The following is a 19,797-nucleotide window of genomic DNA, read 5'->3' as shown; positions in this document are numbered from 1 at the left end:
TCAGCCATAAAAATGGTGTTTTTAAACCAAGAAATAAGAAAACAAAGCTAGGCACAAAAGACAAACACTGTGTGGTTTCCCTTATCTGGGATACAGGAAAGTAGTACTAGGAGAGAGTTTATAGTAGTAAATATCTATACCAAGAAAAAAGAAATATCTCACGTAACCCAACTTCACTCCTCAAGGAACCAGGAGGATAGGAGAAATGCACTAAGCTTTAAGTCAGTAGCAGATAAGCAATAATAAAGATCAGAGCAGAAATAAATAAAATAGAGATGGGGAGAACAATAGCGTGAACAAAACGCTAAGCATTAGGTTTTTGCAAGGTAGTTAGCAAACCCTTAGATAGATCAGTGAAAAAAAAAAGAAGGAACACTCACATAAATAAAATGGGATATGAAAAATAAGGCATTATAATGAAGGCCTAAGAAATAAGGGCTCTAATAGATTACTATAAACAATAATACATTAATAAATTTGTTAAACTTGAATAAATAGATAAATTCCTAGAAATGAATAACCTGACAAAACTCAGTCAAGAAGAAAGAGAAATTTTGAATGGGTCAATAATGAATAAGGGGATTGACAAGTAATTGAAAATCTCCCCCCAAAAATATCCCAGGACTTTGTCTTCATGTGTTCTAACAAACATGTAGCAAGAACGAAAACCAATCTTTCTTAAATTCTTTAAATAAACAAGAACATTTCCAAATTCATTCTCTGAGTCCGGCATTACCTGATAACAAAACCAGATAATGACACCATGAGAAAATAAAACTACAGGCCGATATTCCTGATGAACACAATGTGAAATCCTCAAGAAATAATAGCAAATGAAATTAAACAGCCTGTTAGAAGGACTGAGCACCTTGATCAAATGGGATTTATCCCTGAGATGCAGGATAGATCAACATATGAATGTCAATCAATGTGATACACATTAAACAGAAAAAAATCATCTCAACAGACACAGGAAAAGCACCTGACAAAATGCTAATCATGAGGGGAAAGAACTCTCAACCAAAAATAGGAAGGAATCTGCCTCAAACAATAAAGGTTATACATGAAAAACCTAGAGCTAACGTTATAATCAACAAGGTCAAATTAACAGCTTTATGTCTAGAACTCCTGTAATTCAAAGATGGCCATTCTTGCTACTTCTGTTAAACATAGCACAGGAAGTCTTAGAAAAACTATACCAAAAAGAAAAAAAAATATTAAAGAAAGAACTAAAATCAACTCAGTTTGCAAAGGATATGACCATATACATTAAAACCCCTATGGATTCACCACCACCACCATCAAAACAAAAACTGTGCGAACTAAAACATCAATTCAGTAGAGTTGTAGGACACGAAGTAAAGAAACAAAAGTCACATTTTTATATACAAATAAGTAGTTTTATAAAGCAGTGAAAAAGTCTAGTTTTCTGTTGCTAAAAAGTCTACTTAGAAATAACTTAAAATATGAAAGATTTATATACTAATATTATAAAATATTGATAAAAAATAAAGGAGACAAAGATAAATACAAAAATGTTACATGTTCATAGATTACAAGAATTATACTGTTGAAATGTTTATAACACCCAATTGATCTACAAAGTCAAGGCAATGCCACTAGAAAGGCCAACAACATTCTTCATAGCAATATTTTTTTAAAAAAATCACTTGGAACCACAGAAAACTATGAATAACCAGGGAAATCTTCAGTATATATAGTCATATATCTCTAGGAATCTGTCCATATCTTTAAGATTTTCTAGTTTATTAGAGTATAAATTTTCAAAATAGTTTCTGATTATCCTCTGTGGTAATATTTCCTTTTTCATCTCTAATTTAGTTAATTTAAATGTTCTCTCTTTTTCTTTTTAGTTTGGCTAAGGTTTAATCAACCTTGTTTATCTTTTCTTGACTTTGGTTCTGATTTTAATTATTTCCTGTCTTCTACTGATTTGGGTTTTGGTTTGTTCTTCATTTTCCAGGGTCTTGGGATGTAATGTTAGATTATTTATTTGGTGTCTTTCTACTCTTTTGTTGCATAAACTGAATTCTATAAATTTTCCTCTTAGAACTGTCTTCATATGATCCCAGGAATCTTCAGTATATATAGTTATATCTTCAGTAAGAAGATATAGCCATCAGATATTATACATTCTTATTTCAGAATATATGACAAGGTTACAATAATCTAAACCGTGTAATATTGGTACATAAAGAAATATACAGATAATCGCTATATACAAAAATCAACTCAATGTGAGAATAGCCACCCCTGCTTGCTGACGAGTGCAATTTTTATGGTATGTCTTTTCCATCATTTCACCTTCTATCTGTGGATACTTCTGCCTGTGAAGTAACTCTTTTGTAGACAGCATATTGTTGGATAGTGTTCTTTAATCCAATATTCCAACTCATGTCTTTTGATGAAAGCATTTAAACAGTTTAGATTCAATGTTACTATAGACAGAAAGTGGATTTCAAGCCAAAATAAATCAAAAGAGACAAAGAAATTCACTTCATACTAAAGAGAATCATAAAACAACAAGATATAAGGATTGTAAATATTTATTCCCCAAACAATGGTGCATCTACATACATAAAACAAACCCTTCTAAACATTAAGAATCAAATAAATCACAATACAATAATAATGGGGGATGTTAACACTGGAGAAATCATCCAGAAATGAATAAAGATTCTACACAAAAAATACAATTACACTGGAGAAAAGATAGCCACTTCAACAAATGGTTCTGGGAAAACTGGAAATCTATATGTAATAGAATGAAAGTTATTTCTCACCCTGACAAAAATCAACTCTAAGTGAATCAAATAACCAGGAATTATACCAGAAAACCTGCACATACTAGAGGAAAATTTAGGCCCCACACTTCAACATATTGACTCAGGAACAAATTTTCTTAATAACACTACATTTTTCAACCCCAAAATTAATAAATAGAATGGCAACAAACTAAGAAGCTTCTTCATAGTAAAGGAAACAATCAAGAGCATGAAGAAAGAGCCTACAGAATGGGAAAAAAATCTTTACCACCTATACCTCAGATAGATAATATACAAAGAACTCAAAAAGCTTAACACCAAAAACAATAACCCAATCAACAAAGGGGCAATGAAACAGAACAAATTCTTCTCTAAAGAAGAAATATGAATGGCCAACAAATATATTTTTAAAAGTTGCACATCTCTAGCAATTAGACAAATGCAAATTTAAAACCACACTGAGATTTCATCTCAACCAGTCAGAATGGCAACTATAAAGAATACAGTAAAACAGATGTTGGCGAGGATGTGGGGAAAAGAAATGCTCACACGTTGTTGGTGAGACAGCAGATTGGTGTAACCCCTCTGGAAAGCAGTATGGAGATTCCTCAAAAAACAAGGAATGGAACCAACATTTGACCCAGACTCCTTGGGGATTTAAAATCAGCATACTACAGTGACACAGACACATCAATGTTTATAGCAGCTCAATTCACAATAGCTAAACTATGGAGCCAACTTAGTTGCCCATCAACAGATGAATGTATAAAGAAATTGTGGTGTATTTACACAATGTAATATTACTCAGCAATAAAGAAAAATTACTTTATGACATTTGCCACTAAATGGATGGATTTGGAGACTATCATGCTAAGTGAAATAAGTCAATCCCTCAAAACCAAAGGTCGAATGTGGAAGTTAAACCACATTCAAGGGGGAGGGGAAGAAGAGAAGGTCAGTCAAAGAGACAAAGGGGAATGAAGGGAAGGGAGGGAGATAGAAATAGGAAAGACATTAGAAAAAATCTAACATAATTTTCCTACATGAACATGAAAATACCTAAGTGATTCCCACCATTTTGTCCACCTACAAGAATGGAATCCTATTTAGAATAAGATATAGTCTATGATGGTATAACTTTTTTTCAAAGGAGATTCTACTGTCATGTATAACTAAGAAGGACCAATAAAAGTAAATAAGTAGAACAATTAATAATATGGACCAAACAGACATCATAGAATATTTCATCCATCAATGACTGAATTCACTTTTTCCCTAGCAGCACATGGAACATTTTATAAAATAGACCATATTTTAGGCCACAAAGCAAATCCTAGCAAATACAACATAATAGAGATAATATCTTTTGTTCTATCAGATAATAATGAAATGAAATCAGAAATCAACGACAAGATAAAAATAGAAACCACTTTTACATCTGGAGATTAAATAGCACACATTTATTATAAAAGGACAGCAGAATAAATTAGGGGAGGAATAGAAACAAATCTTAGAAGTAAATGAGAATAGTAATACAACATATCAAAATTTCTGGGATCATATGAAGACAGTTCTAAGAGGAAAATTTATAGAATTCAGTTTATGCAACAAAAGAGTAGAAAGACACCAAATAAATAATCTAACATTACATCCCAAGACCCTGGAAAATGAAGAACAAACCAAAACTCAAATCAGTAGAAGACAGGAAATAATTAAAATCAGAACCAAAGTCAAGAAAAGATAAACAAGGTTGATTAAACCTTAGCCAAACTAAAAAGAAAAAGAGAGAACATTTAAATTAACTAAATTAGAGATGAAAAAGGAAATATTACCACAGAGGATAATCAGAAACTATTTTGAAAATTTATACTCTAATAAACTAGAAAATCTTAAAGATATGGACAGATTCCTAGAGACATATGACCTACCTAAATTGAACAATGAAAATATAGAAAACTTAAACAGATAAATTTCGAGTAATGAAATTGAAGTTGTGCAAAGTCTTCCAACAAAGAATAGCCCAGGACCAGGCAGATTCTTAACCAAGTACCACAAGACATTTAAAGAAGAACTAATACCAAAATTACTCAAATTAGTCCATGATATAGAAAAGGAGGGAACACTGCCAAACTCATTCTCTGAAACTAGTATCACCTGATATTCAAACTAGACAAAGACATATCAAAGAAAGAAAACTTTAGACCAATATAATTAATGAAGACAGATGCAAAATGTTTAATGAAATATAGGTAAACCACATACAAACCACATAAAAAGATAGTGCACCATGACCCCTGGGTTTCATTGCAGGGAGGCAAGTTTGGTTCAACATACAAAATTCAAAAATGTAATTTGCTACATAAATAAGCCTAAGGTCAAGAATAGCATAATTATCTCAATGGATGCAGAAAAAGCATTTGACAAAGTACAGCACCCATTCATGTTTAAAACACTAGAAAAACTAGACATAAACTTATCTTAACATTATAAAACCTTGATATGACAAACCCAAGGCCAACATCATACTATATGTAGAAAAATTGAAAGTACTTCCTCTAAAAGCAGGAAGAAGTCAAGGATGTTGACTTTCACCACTACTATTCAACATAGTCCTTGAAATTCTAGCCAGGGCAATTAGGCAAGATTAGGAAATTAAAGGGATACAAACTGGAAAGGAAGAACTCAAAATTTCTGTTTGCTGATGACATGATTCTATATTTAGAACACTGCTGGGGTCCAGTCCTAGCAGCAGTTGGGGGTCCGGGTTGGATGGGAGGCATCGGTGCAGTGGAGAAACAGCAGACAGAGACACCAAGTGTTCTGAAACTGAGTCTGAATCTTTATTGTTCACAGAGTCTTTTTGTATGTTTTTTTCTTTGGTATTGATTACATCATTTCATGGTTAATACAAGGAAATGTTAAGTAAAAAATCTTCAGGAGTATAATTAATGATCTTATTCAAGAAACATGTTTACTATATGATAGCTTAAAAAGAAAAACAGTTCCCAGCAAGGTAGAGGGCACCATGCTCCGTTTAGTTTTAATTTCCCTGAAAGAATACGACATTAAGTTTCTATAGAAGTTACCCCTTTCAAGAATGCTAATGTTAGTTATTAACAGTGGAATGTTTTCATTCTTACTAACAGAGAATAGAGGAATCAGGTTATAGTTAATATTTATTCTATTTCATGTACTCAATGATGGACTAAAACTCTAACTAGACATAGGAAGAATACAAATTGTACCTATGATTAACCTATTTATTTATTAAGTGGGAAAAATATCCTTAAACTTAATCATAAACACTAAGACAGCAATGAAGACCAAACACCACATCAAAGCTCAGAGGAATACACTCTCATATATGACTTTTAGAGAATTTTGTGGACTAAAAGAAATCACAGGCTCCTTACAAATTTGAGCAAATCATAATTGCTTATTTATGATTTCATCTAAGTATTAATATTAAACTTTATTGTATGTTATTTTGTGTCCCAGTACCATGAAATCTCCCTAGTATTCTCTATAATCTGAATCTAAGGATATATTGATTATTAGTATTAAAAGCAACTGCACATGGAGACATGCCACGCCTATGGCCCCCAAGAGGGAGGATGATCTTTCAACAGAACCGTGTCAAGTATTGAATCCTCTACTTGAACAGAACCATGTCAAGTGTCAGAGTGGTAGGAAATAGATGTGGCAGAACACCCCCCCCCAAAAAAAAAAAAAAAAAAAAAACTACCAGAAGACATCTAGAGCTCACAAATAAATTTAGCAAAGTAACAAAATACAAGATCAACACTCATAAATCAATCATATTCCTATATTCCAACAATTAATCTGCTGAAAAAGAAATTAGGAAACTCTCCCACTCACAGTAATCATTAAAAATAAAAATACTTGGGAATCAATCAAAAAAAAAAAAAAAAGAGGTGAAGGACCTCTACAATGGAAACTATAGAACACTAAAGAAAGAAATTGATGAAGACCTTAGAAGATTGTCAGATCTCCCATGTTCTTGAATTGGCAGAATGAATATTGTCAAAATGGCTATACTACCAAAGTGCTTTACAGACTCAATGGAATCCCCATCAAAATACCAGTGACATTCTTCACAGAACTAGAAGAAGCAACCCAAATTCATTTGGAAAAATAAGAGACCCATAGTCAAATCAATCCTCAGCGAGAAGAGCAAAGCAGGAGGATCACAGTACTGAATCTCAACCTATCCTACAGAAGTATGGTAACAAAATCGGCATAGTACGAGCAACAAGACAGACATGAAGACCGATGGAATAGAATAGAAGTCACAAAGACAAACACATATAAGTACAATTATCTGATACTGGACAAAGTCGCCAACAACATTGTTGTAGAAAATAGCCTTTTATACAAATGGTGCTGGAAATTCATATGTAGAAGAATGAAATTTGACCCCTATTTCTCACACTGCACAAAGTTCAACTTGAAGTAGATCAAAGACCTAGGAACTCTGCAACTGCTAGAAGATAAAGTAGGTCCTAACACCCCAGGATGTTGGCCAAGGAACCGACTTCCTTAACAAGAGTCCTAAAGTACAAGAAATAAAACCAAAAATCAATGTGGTGGCTTCAAATGAAAATTCTTCACAGAAAAGAAACAATTAAGAAGAGAGAGCCTACAGAATGGGAGATGTTTGCTACCTGCTGCTTAGATAGGACATTAATATCCAGAATATACAGAGAACTCAAAAACCTTAACAATAACAAATAATAATAACCCAATCAACAAATGGGCCCAATAACTAAGCAGACACTTATCAAAGAAGAAATAAAAATGGTCAACAAATATATGTAAAAATGTTCAAGATCTCTACAAATCAGGGAAATGCAAATCAAAACCACATTGAAATTTCATCTCACTCCATTCAGATGGCAGTTATCAGGAATATAAATAATAATAAATGTTGGTGAGGATATGGGGAAAAGGTACATTTATACATTTATGGTGGGACTCTAAATTGGTATAACCACTCAGGCTAGCAGTATGGAGTTTCCTTAAAACACTAGGAGTGGAACCACCATTTGAACCAGCTATCCAACTCTGGTATATATCTAAAAGATTTAAAATCAGCATGCTACAGTTATACACTCACATCAATGTTTAGGGCAGCACAATTCACATTAGCTAAGCTATGAATCTAACTTAGGTGCCCTTCAACAGATGATTAGATAAAGAAATTGTGGTATACATACACAATGGAGTATTACTCAGCCATAAAGAAGAACAACTTTATGACATTTGCCTGTAAGTGGATGGATCTGGAGACTATCATGTTAAGTGAAATAAACTAGTCCCAAAAAGTCAAAGGTCAAATATTTTCTCTGATTTGGAGGCTGCTGCTCTTTTAACTGTATATGGTATCTTATCATTCAATGGCAGTTCATCCAATAGCCTCATTTGTAGAACCACTATGGAAAACACAATATGAAAATTACTCAAAAAGTATAGTTTATTTCTTTTTACTTCTTTGCACATAACTAATTTATGACCCAGTAATCAAACTTGGCTTATATAGGCAAAGGAAATAAAGTCATTATCTCAAAGAGATGCTTGGCTATGTTCATTACAACATTATCCACACAAAATCAGACTAATGGTCCATCAATGGAAAAAATGAATGAAGAACAGATGATGTGTGTGTGTGTGTGTGGAGGGGGGAGGAGAGAGAGAGAACCGATTATCATTCCATATTTAAAAAGAAGGAAATCTTTACATTTGAGACATGTATGGACCTGAAGGACATGCCAAGTGAAAGAAGTCAGCCAGAAAGGTAAATGGCTGTAAACTTTCACTGATATGTGGAATCTAAAAATGTCAAATGCAGAGAAGTAGAGTAGAATGTTGTTGCCAAGGGCTAGGGCGTGGAGGATATGAGGAGATGGTGGCTGCAAAATATGCAGTTTCACTCATGTAAGATGGATAAGTTCAACATATACTGAATCTATGAGGGTGAATCTGAAGTTCTCACTACCAAAAATAATAATAATAATAATAATAATTACAATGTAAACTATGTAAAGTGATAGTGAGCTTGCTTGTGGTAATTATTTTATGGTGCATATGTAAAAAGATCAGGTCATACCATGTATATATGCAAAGGTCTTATTGGTTACATCTAACTCAACAAATCAGGGATGGTGGGAAGAAAACAGCTTTTGGAGTAAAATACTCTAAAATAGATGGCATCACTTTTCTGCCTTCACTATTCTGACTTTCAAGCAATCAATGGCAGATTTCCGAAAAAACTAACTGAGAAGAAAACACTGAGAAGAAAACAGAAGCTCCTTCCGTGACATGGGTCAACAGGGAAATCAGAACTAAAGTTCTCAAGCTGGAATTATGCCACATGGCATTCAGGCATCTTAACAACCCAGCATCACTCAGAGGAAAGGAACTCACCTGTGTACATACCAAGGACAGGGAATACAATTCCCCATTCAAAAATGTCCCCCCACCCAACATGTCCATGTCTCTCCAGAATATACACTTCTAAGACAAAGCCTTTTCATCAAGACCTAATTAATTCCTGGGAGATAAAGTCATGCATACAAGACAAGGTCTCTGAATCTTTGTGGAAACCTTTATAAATGCAGTGCAAGGTGAAAAATAGATTTTGTTGTTAATATCTCCAGATCCTGATTAACCATGAGTGGAGTGACTCATCTAAGTTTATTTCCTCTACTCTTTATGCCTTTTGCTCTGTGGGACAGTTCTGCACAGAATACCAATTTTCCATAATATTTCAAGTAAATACATTAAAAATTCAAATGCCAGGTTTTCCATGAAAATGTTTTGACGCTTTAGACTAGAAGAAAGATTTAGATGGACAGCGATACTCTCTTAATAGCTGTTATATCAAATTATCTGAACAGTTTCTAAGTGTGACTTATCTTTCCAGTTGAAATTTATTCCAAGAGAAGGTTAGATTGTATCTGATCACTCCCAAACACCATTATAATCATTCAGAAGCCTAAGGTAATGTTTTCAGTGATACTGACCCTTATTCTTACTTTCCATACGTATTTTCTGCAATAATTTTCAAATATAGTAATAGGGTATTTTCTCTTCATCCTAATTCTATGAAATGTAATTGGTAATATCACTCACATGATTTAATGGTTAAAAAATTTGAACCTTATATAATTAAGCAATTTGTAGGATCCAGCTCTCTGAAACCAGGTATCATACATTTGCCTGAAGATATCTCCTTAATAATCCAGATGAATTATGAAAAAAATTTAATACATTTTATATATGTAAAACACTTAAATATGGATACTATATAGTATAAATTATTAGCTGTTTAGTCCAAGCATAAAAATAGGGAGTCCTTCCTGGGGTCAACTGCTCTGAATAATATTAGGCTCTGTGGCTTCTTCGAGAGAAATATTGGAGATGATTTCTTCTGAGTTCATTGGGTGGTTAAATATTCCTCTTTATTATTGTTCTACTGTCAATTCTGCCTGTACCTTAGGTATATGGATGCTCATAACAGTGAATTCAAGTCTTGTATGTGTCCACAGCACTGGAGTGGATGTTTGCCTGTGTTCCTGCTATCCATTCTCATGACAACCTGACAGGTGTACATCATTACTCTCAGTTTACAGTCTAGGAAATAAAAATGTAAGGTGCCAAGAAATGCAACTGGATAAAAATAAGTTACGTGTAGCAGATCCAGGTTTCTAACCTAGACTTTGGGTTCTAAAACCAATATATTTATGACGATTACACAGTCTTTTTAAATATTTTCAAGAAAAATATGAATTTGGGAATGGTATTACAGAAGGAATGAATAGAGCCACGAGAGAGGACAAGACAAAAGACTCTTTCCTGAATGAAGTGCTGCATTTTTTTAAAATATGTAAGAGTCCAAGATGTTATTGTGTGTAACAACATGTGTGTGTCTGCCAATGAAAATGTTCCATACAAATGTAATTAGGATTATTTTATTTTGCCTTCAGAATTACCTTATGAATAATAATAATTACATTGATCATATCAGAAGGAGATGACTAGCTCAACATTATTTATTATAATGTTATAAGGGATGAGTTAAGAATCTGAAAAAAATTAAATACATAAGAATAACCTCAGACCTAACCTTGGCTTTGCTCTTTATGAGCTGCTTGACTTTGGGCAGAATCTTTAACTTGTGTGTTTCTATTTTCTAACATGTGAAGTAAGTATAAAAGTGATTGTAGAGAGGATGGAACCAACAAATGACTACAAAAACAGAACACACCAAGTTTTCAGCAGGTTTACGTAATAAGATCATTGTTGTTATGTCCAATCATATTTAACATGTGAGATTATTGCCTCATTTGCAATAATCAAATAGAACAATACCAATATCATGGGGTGTCATAGTTATTGAATGGAATAATGTGTGAAGAAAACTTGATGCCACACCCTGCACATAGCAATCAATTTAAAAGGTTCTACTATTAGCTGTTATACAGTTGTTAGATTTTAACGACAAACATGAATTTGTCCACTCTAGCCCTTAAATACTTCATATCTCTGTCAACTTTTCCTGCATTACCTGCTCTAAATGGGGATATAGCTCAGTTGGTAGAGTGCCTGCCTCCCAAGCACAAGGCCCTGGGTTCAATCCTCAGCACCGCCAAAAAAAAAAAAAAAAAAAAGTCTGCTAATGGACCCTTGTCTCTGGCTTCTGCTCCCTTACTGAGCCTCAGACCACCTCACCCAAGGCACACAAACATCTTTACTAGGGTAATGTCCAAGATTTTCCTTTCTTTATATTCTTCTTTCCATTTGTAACATCAATTACTTTCGAGGTCCCCCATTTCATAAAGATACAGAGAAAATTCTTGAGGTTTCATTCACGAAGATCCATCATCTACTTTCCTTTTAAGGCTTAGCTGACACTAGTACATGATCTGCTAATTCAAGCTGGATTCTCAGTCATCTCAAATGATTAAGTGTACACAGACGTCTCAAACCCTGGTGTTCACAAAATTTCCTCAGATCTATGCTCTTCTTCACCCAGGAGAAAATTTTGGTAATCCTCAAGAATTCAGCATATATTTTTCTATATCAAATAAAAACTTCATAAGAGTTCACAGCTCTGCATAATTCAGACATTTATTATTTATTACAATGGAGAAATTTAATAAATGCATGGTCACATTAATAATTTTTTCAGGTAATTAGCCATCATATGAAAAAAATGGAGAAAAGGAACAACGTGACAGAGTTTGTTCTGCTGGGACTTACAGAGAATCCAAAGATGCAGAAAATTGTGTTTGCTGTGTTTTTGCTCATCTACGTCATCTCTGTGGTAGGAAATGTGCTCATTGTGATCACCATCGCTGCCAGTCCTTTGTTGGGGTCCCCCATGTACTTTTTCCTGGCCTACCTCTCCTTTATTGATGCCTGTTATTCCTCTGTCAGCACCCCTAAATTGATAGTAGATTCACTCCATGAAAAGAAGATCATTCTGTTCAATGGATGCATGACTCAAATCTTTGGGGAACATTTCTTTGGAGGTGCTGAGATAATTCTGCTTACAGTGATGGCCTATGACCGCTATGTGGCCATCTGCAAGCCCTTGCACTACACAACCATCATGAACCGGCGTGTGTGTGGCCGTCTAATGGGAGTGTCCTGGATGGGAGGCTTTCTCCATGCAACCATCCAGATCCTCTTCATCGTCCGACTACCCTTCTGTGGCCCTAATGTCGTTGATCACTTTATGTGTGATCTGAACCCTTTGCTCAATCTTGTCTGTACTGACACCCACACTCTGGGGCTCTTTGTTGCTGCCAACAGTGGGTTCATCTGCCTGTTAAACTTCCTCCTCCTGCTCGTATCCTATGTGGCTATCCTGCGCTCCCTGAAGACCTACAGCCTAGAGAGTAGGCGCAAAGCTCTGTCCACCTGTGTCTCCCACATTACAGTGGTTGTCCTCTTCTTTGTGCCCTGCATATTTGTGTACATGAGACCTGCAGCCATCTTAGCCATTGATAAAGCAGTTGCTGTATTCTACACCATGATAACTCCCATGTTAAATCCCTTAATCTACACCTTGAGAAATGCCCAGATGAAAAATGCCATTAGAAAACTGTGTATTAGGAAAGTTTTTTCAGCTGACAAATAAAATGCGTCTGGAACCCGACACTGATTCGACTGAGTGAAAAAATTAAAAGGAACTTTTATATAATTTCAAAGAAGCATACTCATTGGATAAAGAAAAAAAAATCCATGCAATTGATTTATAGATTCTTGAAGGGAGTAGAAATGGATGTAAGAAAAACAGGAAAACCTAACCTATAGCCATTCTTTTCATATTGGGGAAATTCTACAGTACGGGTACTTAGTTTTACTAACTTCACCCTTATATATGGGTTCATAAGTGATCACTCAATAAAAAGTATAAAAGAAATAATATATATTAGTGCAGAGCTGTCATCTCTACAATGATCTGAAACAATGGGTACCATATTCTTCTTATATTACTGGTGAGGAAACTGGCAGGAAGGGTAAGGTATTGAAATTCCCAATATTGTTATTAATATAGATATGATTGAGTCAGCAGCCAAACATCGGTGATTTCTTAGACCTTTTATTTTTTCCTATGCTCCCCACCAGGCAATGAACATAAAAAGATCAGAAAATTATTACAGCTGAAATTTATTGAACAATGAACTGTGCTGGACACCAACCACACATACACACACATATTAGGCAAGAAAAATTTAATATTTTTTATTAGTAACTGCTTGTATTTATATAGCCAAATTAATGGTTATTTGTTTCCTGAAACTATGGTATTTAACTGTATCACAGATATAAAAGCAATGGGCCATTCACCTGTGATGGGTAGTGAGGACGACTACAGCATGATTCCAAGCTTCCCTGGAGGTTTCAGATCCATGTTGTGTTGCTTCTGTCACCTGAAGTCTGCTGCTGACCCATCATAAAGATGATTGCTCAAATGAAAGAGCATCGGAGTGTCAGGAGTTTCTACTTGTGAAACATGCAATCATATTTCATGAACTACTACAGCAGTTTCCATGAGATAGAACAAGACCTGGTGTACAATAAATATTTCATAAATGGACAGAAGTATAAAGGCTGAAGAATAAATTAAATACGTGGAGAGCAGGAAAAAATAAGTAAAGAAGACGAAGGAATTCCTTCCTACCTTGACTGGATTTAGACTCTAATGAGAATTTTAATTATCCTTGTAGGGAAACCACATTTGTTTTCACTCTTGCTGAAACTGAGGAATGAGAAAGTTCTGGAAACAGATTTTCAGCATAAGAGCGAAGATTTTACCATGACATTTCTCTGCTCTCAAAAAGATTTCATTTTCTTATGAATATGAGCTGTCTATATTTTGTTGTCTAAACAGTTTAATTGGAGGCAACATTTCCTTACTAAAAGCTTTTAAAAATATTCTACCAGGGAAGGGTACAGTGGAGGGAGGGATTGTAGGAGGATGGTTGATGGGCACTGGTATGGAGTGTGATAAGAGGAATAACTACTACTGTCCCACAGCACAGTAGGATAACTACAGTTTACAACAACAAATTGAATATTTCAGAATAGGTAGTAGAGATTTTGGATGTTTCTAACACAAGGAACTGATATATGTCTGAGGTGGTAGACATATCAATTACCCTGATCTGATTATCACACTTTGGATGTATATATTGAAATGTCACACCACAACCCAGACACGTGTGCAATTGCTATGTGTCAATTAAAAATTTAAAAATATTCAGTTTTAAAGTGTTTTTGTAGTGCATTATAATTACACATAATATTGGGGATCATTTTGATATAATCATTCATGCATGGAATATAATTTACTCCACTTGAGTCCCTAGTACTTCCTCTTTCTTTTTCCTCCTGTTGCCCTTCCTCTACTCTCCTGGTCTTCCTTCTATTTATTAATGATTTTTTGATGCTTTATAGACATACATAAATGTAAAATTCACTGTGGTACATTCATATGTGTCATGGCTCTATCCACACTCAAAGCAATTTCAGATTAAATACATTCTATTCATTCCTTCTGTCATTCATTAATCAACAAATATTGGATCAGGCACATGGACATTTGACAGAGGTTTAATAATGAATAGAAAGAAACCCAGATCTTGCTTTCACAGAATGTTTTGCTAAAACATTTCCAGAATCAGACAGATATCACACCCCAGTGATATAAATGGCAAGATAGTGCAAAGCACATGGTGTCATGAAAGCATAGTGAAGGGACAAAAAACAATTCTTTCCAAAAGTCAGGAAAGGATTCCTAAATGAAAAAAACACCAACAAGGGGGCCCAAAGGATAAGAGTCGGGAGAGTGCACAGGCCTGAGGCTGAGGGGAGGGTATTCCTAGGAGAATACATATGACCAAGGCCAGGCAGTGCAGAGTGTGCAGGAGGCCAATCAGGTCCATATGACTGTGATATGAATGCATATATTCACTCAGCAACTATTTATTGATTACCCATTATGTAGCAGGCACTTTCCTTCATGCAGAGCTTGTCAAAGGTAAATAACAAACCAAGAAACTGGAGAGAGGAATGGGGAAAGTCCAGACTAAGGTTCTCTCAAGTGAGTTATGACTTAATGCTAATATCAGGACACATTGAAAGTAGTTTCAAGCTAAACACTCATACAGTTCCATTTTACTTTCAGAATGATAACTTCAGCTGCAGTATTGGAAATGGATTGAAGGGGACAAGACTAGAGGCAACAGAGCAGTTTGAAATTATCGTAAAGTTTTAGGTGTAAAAAATCAAAGTCTGGCGTTGCTCATGAGGACAAGACTGGTAGGTACTGTTTCATCCAGCTCCAATCGCCTCCCGCAGGCCAGTGCACCCAGGCGTCAGGAGTGACAACTGCTAACAGGTCATAGGCCCACCCTTCTTTGCACAAACTGCCCCAGAGGAAATGGGAGGATTATGCCCACTGCTTTCAGGGCCCACCCAGTGGCCACGGTGGGTTTAATAAAGGCAGGTTCCCTTATCTCCAGGTGGAGCCAGTTCTGCAGCAGAATGTATCCTCCAGAGCTCACAAGGCTCCAAACGGAAACCAGACTCCTGTGGAAACCACACCCTTTCTATCTTCTACCATAGTCCTTTCTACGCTGAAGTCATTTTCATGGATGTGCCCATCTCTAGCTCCACATCTATGCAACTCAGCCATCAGAATGAGAACTTAAGAACTATGAGCCATAAGCAAAAAATCTCCATGTGGATGATAAGCCATCATCTACATGCGTGAAACAAGTTTCTGGTTTATATCTCTGGATAAATGAAGACGGATCAGGGAGAAGATGAGTCTTCCTTTCCAGGGGAAGAGGCCTCATCCAATCAGTTGAAGGCCTGGATACAAGAAAAATACTGAATAAGAAGTTCTCCATCTGAGCGATCATCTTTGAGCTGCAGCATCAGTTTTTTTTTTCCTGCTTTGGGTTTGAACCGTAGCGTCATCTCTTCTTGCCAGCACTTGCACTGGAACTACACCGCTGCGTCTGTTTCAGGCCTTATTCTGGGGCTGGAAATCTACCACTAGCTCTCCTAGGTCTCCAGCCAATTGTGGGACTTGGAACTTGTCAACCTCCATAACCACATGAGCCAATTTCTTATAATAAACACGTAAGTGTGTGTGTATGTATTTATTACACATATAATATATACACAGAGCTATAATACTTTATAATAAATACTTTCCCTATATTTATTATAATAAATCATATTATGTTTTATTATAATAAATTAAAATAAATCATATTATGTTTTATTATAATAAATTAATGTTTATTTGAAGCCCTGTGTTTGTTAGTATAATGTATACAGCTGCTCCCCTGCCCATTCCGTTGTAGTCATTTTCCCTGCCTCTCAACCATTTGTCAATCTGTGAACATCCTAGCTAACTATTGGTTCATCAGTCAGCTTGCAAGTATCCTTCTCCGATATTGGTGCATTAACCCAGTGGAATTCAACCGCCATCTTTCCTTTCTTGCTTCTCTCTCCTACACACTTGCTTTTCCTCCTCCTGGCTTTCCACTCTCTAGCCCATGCCCTTTCTCTTTCCTTTCTCTTTTCCTCTCATTTTCTCTCTTACCCTGCAGGGAGACACTCTGTTTGCTTAATAAATTCCCTTAGGTGATTTCCCGTGTCCGTCGTGGTTTCCGTGGAATTCCTTACAGTTAGTGTCCTCTGGAAAAATGGAACCAACAGGAGATAGCTAGGTAAGTAGATAGATAGATAGATAGATAGATAGATAATCTTCTATTGATTCCTGAGCATCTCCTGTGAGTTCCATTTCTCTGGAAAATACTGAGTCCTAAGGATGTCACAGATATTTCTGTAGCCATTTTGAATGCTATAAAAGAAAGTCCAACCATCGAGACTTTAGCAGTTTATTTGAAGTTCCCTGGTGAGACGTCTCCTTAATCTAATTCCAGTAAGCCTTCTTTCAAAGTATCTGATCTCAATGCAGTCACGTATTCTGATCCCTGGAACTGAACCTTCCATCTCCCATCACCTCCCTAGAACCCCTTATCTAGAACCTGGGAGAGGCATTGCCTTTGTGGTTAGATCTGCCCAGATATCCTCACAATCTCTGTTTTTTCAACTCTTTTAAAACTTATGCTACAGAACTATGAGTCTTATTCAAGAGGGTGACTCAAGTTTGCAAACTTTCTTTAGGAAAGATTATTTCATTTTAGGAGCCTCTGCCAAAATATCCAAGTGCATAACCCTTTCTCCTACTGTCCCTTTGACCTGTGAATGATATTTTTGACAAGGCTTAGAATTCATCTATAGAAAAGGGATAATTATCAGGCTGCAGTTAGAACCTGGATTTTTTTCCCCCTTTTTTTCTTTTCAACAAATGTTCATTAACATCTAAAATATACCTGGTGTTATTAAAGAAGAAAAATGACAGAAACTTTTGAGTGCTATTACCAGGCCCTCCCTTAAACGTATCATGAGAGATAATTTTGTGAGAGGTACTGCTATTGATCTTATTTTGTAGCTGAAGAAATTGAAGCTCATTGAATTTAAGTAGCTTAATCAAGACCCAAAGTGAATAGGTTGGGCTGGGATTGTGGCTCAGTGGTAGAGCACTTGCTTAGCATGTGTGAGGCTCTGGATTCCATTCTCAGCTCTGCATATAAATAGATGAATAAAATAAAGGTTCATCAACAACTAAAAAAAAAAAAAATTAAAAAGTGGGTAGGTGACTGAACTAAGCTTTAAATCCAACAAATCTGCCTCCATTGTTCAGATGGTATCTCTAATTTCATTATGCAAGAAACCGATCATTAACAAATGACAAGTGATCACTATAAAAAGGACACAGTGTCACATGCCTGCATAAGGAAGGCATGATCTAAGCTGAGGTGGGATTTGGGTGGTCAGGAAAGATGTCTGGTCCACAGCCCGGTTATTTTTGTAGTGGGTACTGACCCAGGCCTGGATATAAAGTAAACTGAGGACACCAACGGCAGTAGGGGGGCGGGGCGAGAGTTCCCCTCCCCCTATTCCCTCCAGCGGGGCTTCAGGGAAACTATTAGCACCATTTACTCCATCCTTTTAGAATGTAAAGGACTTTCCCTGGGACCTAATCAGTCCCTTTGAAGTGTAAACGCTCCTCTGAAAGTTTAGGATTGAAGGCTAGAGATACAGAAGACCTTGTAAGCCGACTTCCTTTACCACAGTCTGCTCTGGTAAACAGTTCCCACTCTAAGACCTTTGTGCACCATCATGCGTTGTTTTTTGAAACCTCGTGTCCAATTATGTACTATTTTAGGCAAGAAAATTTATGACACTAGACAGCCTATAAAGGTTATGAAAAATTGGTCAGGGGTGTTCAGAATTTTGGTGTGCTAATCTCCTCTGGTAAAATAAAGTCTGGTTTCTCTTTCCCATAACAAAGTGAGTGATATTGAAGCTGAAACTAAAAGTTATCATTGAAACCCTATAGATAAATAATTGACTGCATAGCAGCTAATATGGTCACCCTTTTCCTGGAACTGCTTCCCCTACAGGTTTCAATGCTAACCTCTGAAGCTGCTGCATCCTGGGGTACATTCTCTCAGCTCCAGCAATGTTCCTAGTGTTACCAAAAACTCGGGCCTCATGCTGACGCCAATCCCATAATGAAGATCTGGTTTTGAGAAAAAGGAAAAAGATATTTTATTGCTTTGCTAAAGAAGGAGAAACATGGGGGACTCCTGTCCCAGAGTTCATGATTCTGCCAGGGAATCAGAGGAACAGGGTTTTTTTTTTTTAAGGAGTCCATTCAGAGGAATCCTATTTCCTGAGATTAGGGAGGAGAGATTAGGAAGGAGAGGATCAGGGAGGAGATAATCATAGAGGAGAGGATCAGGGAGGAGAAGATCAGAAAGGAGAGGATCAGAGTGAAGAAGTTCTGGGCAGAGAAGATTGGGAAGAAGAAAACAACATGTCAATTTTAGAGCAGCAAGTAATATTTTCAAAACATAATGTGAACCACTGTTAAACTAGTGATCCTTCGCTGTTGATGTTGGTTTATAGACTTCTGGGTAGTTTCCACTTCTCAGTATTACTGATAGTAGATGCTGTGTGTAGACTCTGTACACACCTCCAATCGGCACATGTGCATGTGCCAATTATTACTTGAGTGTGTATGTAGGCATTGAACTGCTCAGTCATAGTGTAAGGGGACAAATAGATGAGGATGGTGGGAACACAAGGTTAAGAGAGTAATTCCATAAAATGAGCCCAGAGTGCTGACTCCCCGCTATGCTTTCTTTGCCAAAAGCAATCTTCCTTGCAGCCCTGCCTGGCCCGAGGGGACAGGATATGTCACATTCCTCAACACACTGGGGTAGGGGGCCAAGGTCGGGCAGTCAGTGTGGATAATGAATGATGGGGGTTGAGAGAGGATGAAGACCAGTTATCACTGGTTATCACACTTCCCAGCTCAATGGGTTGCTAA

The 19,797-nt window shown here is 36.2% G+C and overlaps 1 protein-coding gene across 1 annotated transcript; it reads left to right on the top strand.

Moving 5' to 3' along the window:
- The first annotated feature begins 12,021 nt into the window (after positions 1-12,021).
- LOC124959759 (olfactory receptor 4C46-like) lies at positions 12,022-12,951 on the top strand. Its single transcript, XM_047518124.1, has one exon. It carries the CDS (start codon positions 12,022-12,024, stop codon positions 12,949-12,951), a length of 930 nt encoding a protein of 309 aa, XP_047374080.1.
- The last annotated feature ends 6,846 nt before the right edge of the window (positions 12,952-19,797 follow it).

This window comes from Sciurus carolinensis, chromosome 11, assembly GCF_902686445.1.
Source record: "Sciurus carolinensis chromosome 11, mSciCar1.2, whole genome shotgun sequence".
Lineage (NCBI taxonomy): Eukaryota > Metazoa > Chordata > Mammalia > Rodentia > Sciuridae > Sciurus > Sciurus carolinensis.
Note: the sequence above shows the minus strand (reverse complement) of the source record. Positions and strands in the feature narration are given on the sequence as shown.